The following is a 12557-nucleotide window of genomic DNA, read 5'->3' on the forward strand; positions in this document are numbered from 1 at the left end:
ACACAGCGCACGATGTTCCGCCAAAACATCGGCAGGCAACCCACGTACTTACTCTACAAAATCACGCGACCCGACAGCTCGCCCAAGACGACGCCACCCTCAGTCCAGGCGGGAACAAGTGCCTCAACACGCCGCAGCACACATCTGTAACGGCAAACCGTACGGCACCTGCGCGCCAGTAACAGCTCGCGCAGGCCCAACAACACAGCCAAAGAGATTATCATAAGCGGCCCTCGCGGCAGCGTTCGGTGCGACGCGGACCGGCCGGCTCCGGGCAAGAGAAGGCTGCCGAAACGGGGAGGGGAGGGGGTCCGGGGTATCGATATCAAGAGCATGCTCGCCGTTATCCTGCCGAACGAAGCCAAGTGTGCACGGCTCGAGCCGGCCCGGCGTGAAGCGGCGCGTGACTGGGCGCAGCGCGGCGCGGCGCGTGACTGGGCGCGGCGCGGCGCGGCGCCCCGGCCGCCCGGTCAGCGGTTCATGGTGTTGGTTCGCGGTCGCGGAAGGTCGGCGAAGCAGCCCGGCTCCGTGTGCAGACTCTGCGCCAGCTGGCGTATGGAGTCGGCCATCTGGTCGATGGACGGCACCTCCTCCTCCACGGCCGACGGGCGCTGGCGGCCTGCCGCGGCGGACGCTCGGGTCAGCTCACGAAGCGGCCGCACGGGACGCCAGCGGGCATGCAGTGCGCAGTGCCGGGACCCAGCGGGCAGCGCCGGACGCCAACGGCCGCCCTACGGCGATCCGAGCTGCCGCCCAACACGTGCCCGCACTCCCGACGAAACGGACTGTTGTCAACTGACAGTCGGCCCGTCCACGAAGGCATCAGAATCACAAGGCCACTTCACAGATCCCATGACACCGGCCGCTGGCATGACAACGCCGTATGCTCGATAGTGACTGTCGATTCACTGGTGCGCAGCGTTTGACGATGACCACGGACTGCGCGACCCCGTGTAACGGAACGGGCAGTTGGGCCGAGCCTTTGAACACGCGTGTCCCGACCCTGCCGGCCCGACGCGGCCTGGCACTGGCGCCACTCACCCAGTGCCAGCACCGCTGCCGGCACGGGGATGTGCACGGGCAGCGAGTGGGCGAGATCGACGGCGCGCGAGCCGCGGCCCGGCGTCGCCAGCGGGCGCGGCTCCTCCACGCCCGAGTCGTCCGTGTCCGGCTCCTCGTCATCCTGCAGCGGCGGCGGCCCGTCAGCGACCACCCGTGAGTGACCTCACGAAGACAGCAGTCACAGTCAGGGCCACGTCCACAGCGTGACAGGGCTGGATCCAAACGACCCAGAGTCCGTACAGAGCAGGCGGCTGGAGCCAGAAGCATGATCACACGCGGAGGATGCCTCAGCACCCGGTGTGAAGCCTGCTCCGGACAGCCGAGAACGGGACGTGGCCGGGTCCGAGACAGACGGCACAGCCCGCCCGTGCGTGTCGGCGTCCTGACGGCCGATAAAGCCGCGCAAAAGTCGAAATGGATGACAGTGACTGGAGCACCGGCTACAGGAAACAGCACGTCGGAAAATGGACCGCGAAACACCACGACATGGAGTGACTGTCTGCAGCACTCCATGGCACTGCAGAGCTCCATGGCACTGCAGAGCTCCATGCAAACAGCCGGCCGCCTGGCACTAACGCAGACGGTCAATGCCAGGCGGCTGTGTTCTGCGGAGCCGCGTCCACACCACCCAGGCCGGCTCACCTGCAGGAAGTGTTCGTCCACCTCCTCAGCTACTTCGATGTCATCTCCATCCATTAGGAACACGCCAACCATGTCCTGGTTGGGCACACCAGAGGGCCGCCGCTGCACGTGCCGGCAGAGGCAGCGTCAGTATCGGACGGGGCGGCATCAGCCACGAAACAGCGGCGGTTACAGTACAGGCGGCGGCAGGGGTAGCGAAGACAGAAAACTTCTGTCGACACAAGAAAAGAGGCAGTGTCAGGCCGGACAGGTGTAATTTCGAGGACAGAGTGGGGATCAGAGCTTCAGGCAGAGACAACAGTAGGAATCGGGAAATAAGGCACAACACAGCACACAAAACGATCGTGTTACCACCGATCACGCTAAGAAGCCGAGAGCAGGAATGTCTAGAAATCTCGACAAATACCGTGGCGATGGCTTCAAATTTTCTGACATTTGCAAACATGTCTGCCTGAGATCACCCAGTACGGCTCCTCTGTGGCCAGCGTCATGCACGAAGGAGCAATGTCGTGAGCGTCAGTGCCAGCTGCCTATCGGGGCGTCGCCAGACCCGCCTCTGTCGCCGCCACCGGCGGGTGGCCGCGCCCACCTCGGAACGCAGCGGCGGCACGGTGTCCTGTCCCTCGGATTCGGAGGACAGCGGTGCGCCACCGGCGTCCGCCGACAAACGCAGCTGGTCCTCCACCCGCAGCAGCAGACTGTGGGAGGGGCGGGGAGGGTCACACTGAGGACAGACGCAGCTGGTCCTCCACCCGCAGCAGCAGACTGCGGGAGGGGCGGTGAGGGCCACACTGGGGACAGACGCAGCTGGTCCTCCACCCGCAGCAGCAGACTGCGGGAGGGGCGGTAAGAGTCACAATGGGGACAGGCGCAGCTGGTCCTCCACCCGCGGCAGCAGACTGCGGGAGGGGCAGTAAGAGTCACACTGGGGACAGGCGCAGCTGGTCCTCCACCCGCAGCAGCAGACTGCGGGAGGGGCGGTGAGAGCCACACTGGGGACAGACGCAGCTGGTCCTCCACCCGCAGCAGCAGACTGCGGGAGGGGCGGTGAGGGTCACACTGGGGACAGGCGCAGCTGGTCCTCCACCCGCAGCAGCAGACTGCGGGAGGGGCGGTAAGAGTCACAATGGGGACAGGCGCAGCTGGTCCTCCACCCGCGGCAGCAGACTGCGGGAGGGGCAGTAAGAGTCACACTGGGGACAGGCGCAGCTGGTCCTCCACCCGCAGCAGCAGACTGCGGGAGGGGCGGTGAGGGTCACACTGGGGGCAAACACAGCTGGTCCTCCACCCGCAGCAGCAGACTGCGGGAGGGGCGGTGAGAGCCACACTGGGGACAGACGCAGCTGGTCCTCCACCCGCAGCAGCAGACTGAAGGAGGAGTGACTTGACCCACGCTGGGACAGATGCAGCTGGTCATATACGGTGGCTGACCGTTATCCGTTCGGAAACGAGCAACCAATGCACAATGGACCGCACAGTATGTTCAGTTTTTGCTAATACGTCAATGAAATGTGCTTCGGTAATATGAGGACTGCCCCAATACGTGAAATACCGTTGTTGCTCTTCGTTGTAATATCCGCAGCATATGAAGAATGTACATCGACAAGCAAGCGCTATCCGAAGAGGTTTGTCACCTCTTGAACGCCTGAGAGTCCTCGAAAGCCCGTTGCTTGCTTTCTTTCAGTTCGGCCAGCTTTTCATCCCTGAAGTTCTGGACTACCGTTTCTATCCGGTGTTCTTCGCGCTTAATGAAACTGAAATCGAGAACAGAATCGTACACCACTTGAGCCCAACGTTTTATCCACGTACACTTCGCATGCTATTGATAAACACATGGTCCCCAAATACGCCATATTTGATAATATCACATATCCATCATATGTGTAAATACGATATATGTGCACGAACAATCCTGCACTTGAGTGAGTTGAAATGTCGTAGAGCCCAGCTGTACTTTAGTTATCGCAACGCAGTGACTGCGCTGAATCTAGAGATGCAACATGAGAGGGGCACGCCCCCGCTCCGCCCCGTCCCCTCTAAACAAACCAGGGATGGCACGAGTACTCCAAACAGGTCAGCTGGGCGCAGCCTGCCGCTGCCGTGCGGGCCGGCGGCGGCGGCGGTGGCGCCGGCGGCGGCCTGCCCACTCACGAGGTGACGTTCAGCTTCATGTGGCGGAGCGCTGCCGTCAGCGCCGGGTGCGAGCGCGGGCTGGCCGGCGGCGCCAGCGAGCGCTCCAGCGCGCCGGCCAGCTGCGGCAGCACGATCCGGAAGGCCGGTGAGTAGCGCTCGCTGCGCTGCAGCGCCGCGATCCGCGCCGGCTCCGACTGACGGCAGGCGGCCGCCTTGATAGCCACGGGCCGCACCGGCCGCACCAGGACAGCCAGACTCATTTTAAACCATCTATGTACGGTAATCAAGAAGGCATTATTGCCCTGTCTCTTTTCATTGTTTTTAAAAGTTGGGAAGACATTTCACAATGCGGATTATGGATTGCAACTTCATCAAAGTCGTCAGGGTAGTGCCCATTAGCGCGCATTCGCGGCTGGTGATGTCGCCGGGACATTCGATCGGAAAATCCGTACGATCAAGACTGGCAGGACCGTCGGGTCCGCGTCCCATGGTGTGGTGGGCGTGATTTCCGCCGCGGCTCGCTCACCAGGAGGTACTTGCTGACGGCGGTGGCGGCGCCGGCCCGGTCGCAAGTGGCGTGCGTCACGCAGCCGCAGTTGAGGCACCGACAGACAGTCCAGTCACTGGCGCCGGACACCGAGTGCTGCTGCAGAAGCGTAGCATGCTCCACGCTCGCGCCGTCCGGCCCCAGAAGCACCCAGAGGCAGCCGGCGGCCAGCAGTGGCTCGCGCTGCAGCGGCTCCGGCACGTCCGCTGGCGGCTCAGCCAGCAGCTGCACCACGTCCAGCCTCACATTCAGACAGTTGCATGTGTGGCTGTGCATCCTGGCTATGCTGAAATGTAATATCTGCTGTCATGAATATAAACAGCACCACATCTCACCTATGGTCGAACTAAGTACTGATAAATACACCACAAGTCAATATAAAATTCTGACATTCAGGATAAGTGGAATCTTCCAGGATCAGGAAGATTTAGGATGATGCAAAGTGGGTTCACCAATGTTTCCATGCCTAACAATTACTAAATTTGACACATTTTGGAGGAATCATTTTTTTGCTGTTAGGTAAACTTGCAAAGCAATGACATCATGAATCAAAGTTGTCACGACAATGCTTGCTTCTAAAAACATTAAGTTGCAGTTCCCCTGCTGGTGTGGGGCACTTTAGGAGTGTCACACTGTGAGATTATGTGAGGCCTCCGTCAGGTGTCATGGTGGACCAACTGTTGAATTAAAATGATTGACAAGCATCTGTGATAAAAACAGCCTTGAATAGCATATCTTCATATTGATAAGCTACTTGTCATCTGTACTGAAAGAGGAGAACAAAAGTATGCAAGAACATGCTCTAGTATCATGTACAGATTTCAAGGCTATCTAACCACTGTTTTGCAAGGTAGCCCTGAAGTCATTCTTACAGTTCAGGTAGTGATTTTTTTCAGTATACTTGTGAACTGTGACCTAATCGCTCAACTGACAGATGTCGGCTTGATAATTCTCTGTTAAGAATGAACAGCATTATACAATGCTGTTTGAGTTTTCCAACCTAGTTAGATCCTGAAAAAATAAGAGTTGTATGCCCCAGCCTAATGCTTCCATGTTGTGAACAAAAATTCAGACTGTTTTGCTAGGAGGCACCAGCCACTCATATTAGCTTTTAATAGTAAAGTCATACCATAATAAGGACAGGCTTTGTAAGGTTTGTTGTTTTACTGGAAATCAGCAAAAAGGTAAATATATCACTCAAATGCTTTTACCAACTAAATCACCTAACTGAGAGTGAAAAGGGAAGAGGGAAAATGAGACAAAGAGGTGCAGCAAGCTGCTTTTACTTGAGCACACTACCTTTAGCAAGATTTACCAAATGCTCTTTAAAACAGTGAGGAAAATGGACTGCAAGAGCAATGGTAACTTCCATCTCATCCACTTTTGACAGGTCAATGTGTTTGAGTCTAGAGCAAGAGATCAGTGAGAAACCTGCCATGGAAGAAGCTTTATCATATAAGATACCAATAGCCAAAGCTGTGCTTTTTATCAACATAATGCAATCCTGATGACAACCACTCAAGAACTGTACACAAATTTTGTCAAAAAAAATCCACAGGAAAAAGCCCTTACCCAGAAATAGACCAATGTCAGCCAAGATGAGAAGCTCAGCATGCACTGGGATGACAATGAGTGTTTGCAGAAAGCAGTAACCCAGCAAGCCACCCAGACAGCCGACGGGATAACAAACTCCACCCACACCCAGCAGAAAACACCTAGACTCCGCGGGCTTCTTGGTATCTGTACGTTATTACCGAGGCCATAGAGCAGCAGAATCACCTGAGGTCTTGTTTCCCGTTGCACCGTATTTACTTTCTTGCGTACTCACTTATGTATAAGCTCCGCAAACAGCGCCTGCCCGACCGTGAAAATTTAGGGAAATGCGGCGTAAACGGCGAGTCGCTGGCAAAATATCAGCTGACTGAAAATGCCTGTGGCTGATGCCATGCTAATTTACACGAAATGCCAAAGGACCATGGCGGCACCCCGCGAACAGTATGCCCTTGGGTACGCGCGCCCTCTCTCTACCGAACTGTTGGCATTTTGCCTATGCATACGCTTAAATGCTGACAGTTAACCTTTCCGGGTACACATACACAGACGAGCAACAACGTCGAGAAGATGTAACGTTGTTTTACGACACCTAGGAAATTTCACGTGCCCGAGGCGTGCCAAACCTGGCTTTCAGTCGTCTTTTCATCATTGCGAGATCCGACGTACACCATTAAGAGCACAACAGCCAGCCTCACGCACCTACAACGTCCGGCATGCAAGCCCGCCTACCCAGTGACTGAAAACAACACGATTGAGGCTACTGTGCAGTTGCGATGCCACGTCGTTTCGCGAAATGAGTTGAGGGAAACCAGTGGACAACGACTCCCTCCCCCACCCCCAACATAGCACACAAAGGGGTCCCTCCCTCGATTTGACCCATTTGCTCTCAGAGTGGAGTTCGGGATTTGAAGCCAAGTTGGGGGGGGGGGGGGGCGCTGAAACCCTCCCCAATCGAAAATGGAACCACATCCTGTGCTTCTTTTATTCAGGCATACGGCAGCTGCCCCGTTCCCATTCTTCCGCAGTCTAAGCAACGCACCTTAAATAAAGACAGTTGTAGCCAACACTTCACAAACGTGACGGGCATCCGCATGGTGCTAACAGATCACAAGCGTTATACAGCAAGTATATTTGTCAACGACGTGGGACGACGCACACCTCACCGCCTGCATCGCCACGAAACAAATCATTCGGCGCGCGCTGGTAAGTGCTTTCGCGTCGTGCAGCCGATAATGAGCACAAAGAAGGCTGTGGGCAACAATATATTATTCATGTTCCAATAAAACGTACCGAGTGTAGAGAAACATACAATATATATGTGACCCGCCGGCGGAGGGCGATAAGGAGAGCGATGGGACGCGTACAGAGGCAGGAGCGCAGGCTCACGCCCATGGCACACCCTCGCGCACGCACACCACGGAACAGCGACGCTACCGGCTGGGGGAGCAGAGCTGCGGCTACAGGGCAGTTGGAGGGCTGTCCCGCCCGGGCCCGGCCGTCTCCGGGCTGGGCTGACGTCCGGGGCCGCCCGGCCGGCCGACCCCGGGTCAGGCCTGAGCCGGCCCGGTCCCGACCTGACCTCCCAACCGCGGGCGACGGCGCGGCTGCGGCCGCCGGCGCCCGCGCCGCTCCGCCCGCCCCGCGTCCAGGCGGGCCGCAACGCCTCATCCGAGCATAATACTGTCAAACCGAGGTAATGCAGACGCAACTGAAGCCAATGCTCCGGGCGCCACTGAGCCGAGCAAACTGAGTGAGGGCCGGCCGAGCCCTGGCCGCGTCCCGGCCGGCAGCGCGCGCGAGATTCGGCCCGCCGGCCGGCAGCCATACAAAAATAAAGCGCGCGCGCGCGACACGTGTGGCACAGACAGAGAGGGAGGGGGCCGGAGGCGGGCGCCGGCCTGACTAGACGCCGTGCGGACCTGACTAGTGGCGGCGACCGACCAGCGGCGGCGCGGCCGCAACTCAAACTGGCGCGCGACCAGGCGCGTCCCGGCCGCCTGTACAAAATAGTCACCGTTTGTACTGGACTAAGCTAACGAATGCGAACGACGCAACACAGGCCGACTATGTACAATGCAATCAAAAGAACGCGCTACACTAGAAGCGGTGCGCTCGTGCAGTGGCGACGAAATGACGATGACGGCGAGCCTCTCGTTGCGCGGACGCAAGGAGTTCCAGCGGACGCAGCGCGCGCCCCTGCGGAGCCATTGCACGGGCCCGCGGCGGCGGCCGCAATCATCCCGCTCCCGCTGCAGTCAAATGACCGAGCAATTTACAAATGATATGACCGGGCGCGGCGGGGCGGCGGCGCGCGGCCGCCACCGGGAAGACCGGGGCCGACCGGCTGCCGGCCCGCGAAGGTGACGCCGCGGCGCGGAGAGAACGAGAATGCCGGCCGCCCGCTATGTACACGAAGATAAGTCCGAGAGCAGAGAGACGGGGGAAGAGAGAGCGAGCGAGCGAGAGGGATAGAGAGAGGGAGTGAGAGACGCCACAACAGCGGACAGCACCAGACCAATGACAACAGTACACCGAGGCCGCGGCCGGCCACCACAGCCTGGCGGCCCTCTCGCGCCACGCCGCGCCACGCCACCCCACGCCACGCCGCGCCGCGCAACGCCTTCCACACGCGGCGCACCGCCGTCCGCCCAGTCGGGCCGCGGCCGCGGCGCCGGCCCCTGGTAACTGCGCCTCGGACCGCCCGCCCCCCAGTGGGGCCGACCGTCACTAGCGGCCGGCGCCCAGCGTGGACTCGTCCGCTAGGGGGCGGTCTGTTCACGACTTGGACTCGTCCACCTGCCGATGGGTGCCCGACACCAGCAGGCGATTGAACTCCTGCCGCAGCACCTGGTGCGCCTGAAACACCGACATCAGCGTGGCAGTGGGGCACTCAAACAAAAACCAAGCACAACACTTGTGTTCCTACTCTCATATCAAGTACTCTAACAGTCAACTCAATAAGCTTTGCTCAGCTGTGACAACTTAAATATTTTCCTATCAGGTTTTCTTTGAGGTGTCTGCATAAAATGTTTCAGCCTGCTGAAGCTCACTTACTGTCATGTAAAATGTGTGTGTACTGTTTGTCATGGGTTATCTGGACTTGAGTATCTCTGCCAGAACAACTCAACCATGAACAGGCAAGATTTCACCATGCACAGGTGTGCTGTGATTTTGCAGATGTTTTCCAATCTTAACACCTTCCTGACCCAAAGTGTCTAACAAATTTGGCAAAGACAAATGAGCCTCAGTTATGAGGAACAAATGTGTGGCTCAACCAACCCATCATGTCTGACCAGTGAACTAGCATGCGTGTACACTTTTTGGACTTGACATAGTTCAGTGGTGGGCTAAAGAGTTGCCCCCTTTGAATCCTACAATACGCACAGAATGTTGTAGCAATAAAGAATATTGTAACAAGTACTACAGCAATAAGTAATGAAGAATCGAAGTCCGAAAACTACCGGTGGAAAATCACTCCCGTGCCGGGAATCGAACCCGGGCCTTCTGGGTGAAAGCCAGATATCCTAGCCACTAGACCACACGGGACGGCGGGACACGGCGGCTCAAAACTCCAGTCGCCCGTACCTGCTGGTTGGCTGTAGGCAGCTGCAGCGCCAGAGCGAGCGAGTTGTAATCGAAATTGTCGTCGAGCGCGATGAGCGCGCCGTGTACGCCCGACTCGGTCAGCTGGGAGGTGTACTCCTTGAGGCCAATGCTGGTCACCCACTGGATGACGCGCTCGTTCGTCCAGACGAAGACATCGGCCAGCTCCGTCTCGCACGCGCGTCGCCGCCGCTCCAACTCGTTGCGGTCATAGTCGACCCGCTTCAGGCACTGGATGCCGAAGTGCAGGCTGTTCCTGGCGACAGAAGATGGACGCTCGGTCAGCAGCGGCTCGAGTACCGGCGACGAGCCGTGCACTCAGCGCTGCTGCTCGGCCCAGCCAGTGGCGCGGGCAGGTGGCGTCCAGCACAAAATCACATTAAGATGTTCTTCAGAGGTGGAAGTGAAGACAAATGCACCACGGTTCATAATTTGATACCGCTAACGATACCTCATTACTGCAGTCCCACGAGTCTGCAATGATTAACGAGGCGTCAAGAAAAACCACCGTAGCAGCCTTAGCAAAGTGCCACAACGTTATACATTGTCAACGAACGTCTCCCGCACCGGAACAGAGCCGAACATACATCAGCCGCCGATACATGCATCACATATATCAGCCACCGATACATGTATCACAGGTATCAGCCGCCGACATCAACATCTCGACAGCTGGCGGGGCAGAGTGGGCGCCCGCTTCCCATCGAGGTATTGACCGCACCCGGCCGCCAGCGGGCCTCCCACCTGTGCGAGGCGTCGACCAGCTTCAGGTAGCCGCGCAGGTCCTTCTTGTTCAGGTGCAGCAGGTGCTCCAGCATGCGCGCGTCCACTAGACACTCCATGAACGAGGTGCTGCGGCGGCGGGAGGGGCAGCCGTCAGCGGCAGCGGCGGCGGCGGCGGGGGTGGGGTTGGACGGACGCCCACGGAGGCCGGCACGCACGCCGACTAACCGGCTCTGGCCCGCCGCCGCGCCGTCGGCACTCTCCCTCTCCATTGGAGACCCAACAGCGAGCCGCCTCCAAACCAGCCAGCCGACAGTCCCTCAGGACCACCAGCCTGACAAACGTGGCCGCTCTGACCAGCAGCGGGTCATCTGATTCATCCACAAAACACGCGTGTATCCTATAAATCTGGAATGGCTTGGCGGCTCCCATGCGAGTTCAGAGATGTATGGTTCTGCTTCCGCCCATAAACCCCGTACCATTGCATCATCTGTTACTGTCCCACACAGTCCGCCCTTCCGCACCGAAGGCTGCCGCTGTCGGCGAGAGACGGGCCAGGCGGGCCCAACCGTAGCCGCCAGTTGGCCGCGGTAGTTCACTGGTCCGAGGACCTGCCTTCATATTCACTTGCCCGTAGCCGCATGGGCTGAGGTCGCTTTAGGCGCCCGCTATCTCCCCCTGACTGGCATAGCCTGGGACCGGTGGCGGCGGCCGTGCTAAGGGTCAGCTGACGTAAACAGGCAGAACAGGCCTTGCCGAGCTGTGTGGTACGTTAAGCTTTGGTCATGAAATTCTTCCACGATTGAATGGAGGAGCCAGGCCCTGCGCAACGAGCGCTGCTTAGCGTGGCGCTGGTACCAAAGACCCATCCCACCAAGAAGTTCGTACTGAGACTTATCCGCAATCGGCCAGCGTCCTGCACGCGGAGAGGCCCGGCCGGCCGGCCGGCCGCGCGCCGCTCACCGGTACTGCGGCAGGCCGAGCGACGGCAACCACTCGTTGCCGATCCACTCGTGGTTCATCTCGGCGAAGTTGTGCATGAGCCGCGAGCTGTTGGGCGCCGACGGCGAGGTGAGGTTGACCATCTCGCGGATGGCCAGCCGCAGCTTGAGCCGGTGCAGCGGGTTGCTGATGCCGATCTCGCGCTGGATCTCGGTGTCGCTCAGCGCCGACATGATGGCGCCCGACTTGACGTTGGCGCGGCAGGCGGCCACGTACCAGGCCGGCATGCCGACCCACAGCTCCAGCCAGGCCACCACCGTCGGGCCGTTCCACAGCGCGAACGGCGTGCCGGCCTTCATCGCCTCGGCCAGCAGCTCGTGCCTGCGGAGTGGCGGGGAGCGACGTCAGCGGCGCGGCAGGAGTGACGTCAGTGGAGCGGCAGGAGTGACGTCAGTGGTGCGACGGGAGTGACGTCAGCGGAGCGGCGGGAGTGACGTCAGTGGCGCGGGGGGAGTGACGTCAGTGGTGCGGCGGGAGTGACGTCAGTGGTGCGGCGGAAGTGACGTCAGTGGTGCGGTGGGGAGCGACGTCAGCGGCGCTGAGGGAGTGACGTCAGCGGCGCGGCGGGAGTGACGTCAGCGGAGCGGCGGGAGGACGTCAGTGGTGCGGTGGGGAGCGACGTCAGCGGCGGCCCCGCGCGGCACCGGAGGCGGCGCAACGCGCACTCGCTGCCTGTCCAGCCGGCTGTCAAACGATCCGGGCGGACAGCCACATGGCAGCGTTGCGAACCTATGCAGTGCGCTAAGAGCGAGTGCACCCAGACCGGGAAATCCAGCCAAGTGAAAAGATGAAGGTGCTGACTGACCGGGGATTAGCGGGGCCACGGTAGGCTTGAGCAGCGCCGGTACCAGTACGGCGAAGTCTAAGTCAAGGTTCATGATTCCATTTGAACCTCGCCGAAGTGTTTGACGATCATGGATTGGCCATTACAGCTCGCGCACTAAGTGGTCGCACAGGGTCAGCCGGTTAAACCCGCTCTTGTGCGGCTCAACGGGGTCTGGTCCCGCACATGGCCCTCTGTAATGGCGCTCCCCCGGCCCCAAGCCCCGCCCCTTAGGAGCAGTTCGTCTGTTCGGCGGCTATGACCTCTGCCCAGGCCCCAGATGGCACAGCAGGCCGGCAAGTCAGACGCTGCCTTGTCGCGTCAGCGCCTGCCTGCCCTGCCTTGTCGTGTCAGCGCCTGCCTGCCCTGCCTTGTCGTGTCAGCGCCTGCCCGCCCTGCCTTGTCGCGTCAGCGCCTGCCTGCCCTGCCTTGTCGTGTCAGCGCCTGCCCGCCCTGCCTTGTCGTGTC

General features: G+C 59.5%; 2 protein-coding genes and 1 non-coding gene across 3 annotated transcripts in view; all 3 read right to left on the reverse strand.

Moving 5' to 3' along the window:
* Positions 1-470: 470 nt before the first annotated feature.
* LOC119110918 (uncharacterized) lies at positions 471-6252 on the reverse strand. Its single transcript, XM_037234793.1, has 8 exons — positions 6213-6252; positions 4364-4670; positions 3856-4031; positions 3339-3458; positions 2294-2402; positions 1705-1806; positions 1042-1183; positions 471-619 (listed from the first exon to the last, which is right to left on the reverse strand). Exons 2-8 carry the CDS (start codon positions 4658-4660, stop codon positions 471-473), a joined length of 1095 nt encoding a protein of 364 aa, XP_037090688.1. The 5' UTR covers positions 4661-4670; positions 6213-6252.
* Positions 6253-8581: 2329 nt separating this feature from the next.
* Positions 8582-12557, reverse strand: part of LOC119110919 (liprin-alpha-1) — a 31502-nt gene continuing 27526 nt past the window's right edge. The window contains exons 18-21 of the mRNA XM_037234795.1: positions 11228-11587; positions 10286-10393; positions 9524-9797; positions 8582-8794 (exon numbers count right to left, since the gene is read on the reverse strand). Coding sequence (XP_037090690.1) covers positions 8714-8794; positions 9524-9797; positions 10286-10393; positions 11228-11587 — 823 coding nt within the window. The 3' untranslated portion in view covers positions 8582-8713. The remainder of the gene's footprint in view (positions 8795-9523; positions 9798-10285; positions 10394-11227; positions 11588-12557) is intronic.
* On the reverse strand, positions 9413-9484 carry TRNAE-UUC (transfer RNA glutamic acid (anticodon UUC)). Its single transcript has one exon. It is a non-coding gene; the product is annotated as a tRNA-Glu (tRNA).

Source organism: Pollicipes pollicipes, unplaced genomic scaffold, assembly GCF_011947565.3.
Source record: "Pollicipes pollicipes isolate AB1234 unplaced genomic scaffold, Ppol_2.1 Scaffold_7253;HRSCAF=8739_pilon_pilon_pilon, whole genome shotgun sequence".
In the NCBI taxonomy this organism is placed as follows: Eukaryota; Metazoa; Arthropoda; class Thecostraca; order Pollicipedomorpha; family Pollicipedidae; genus Pollicipes; species Pollicipes pollicipes.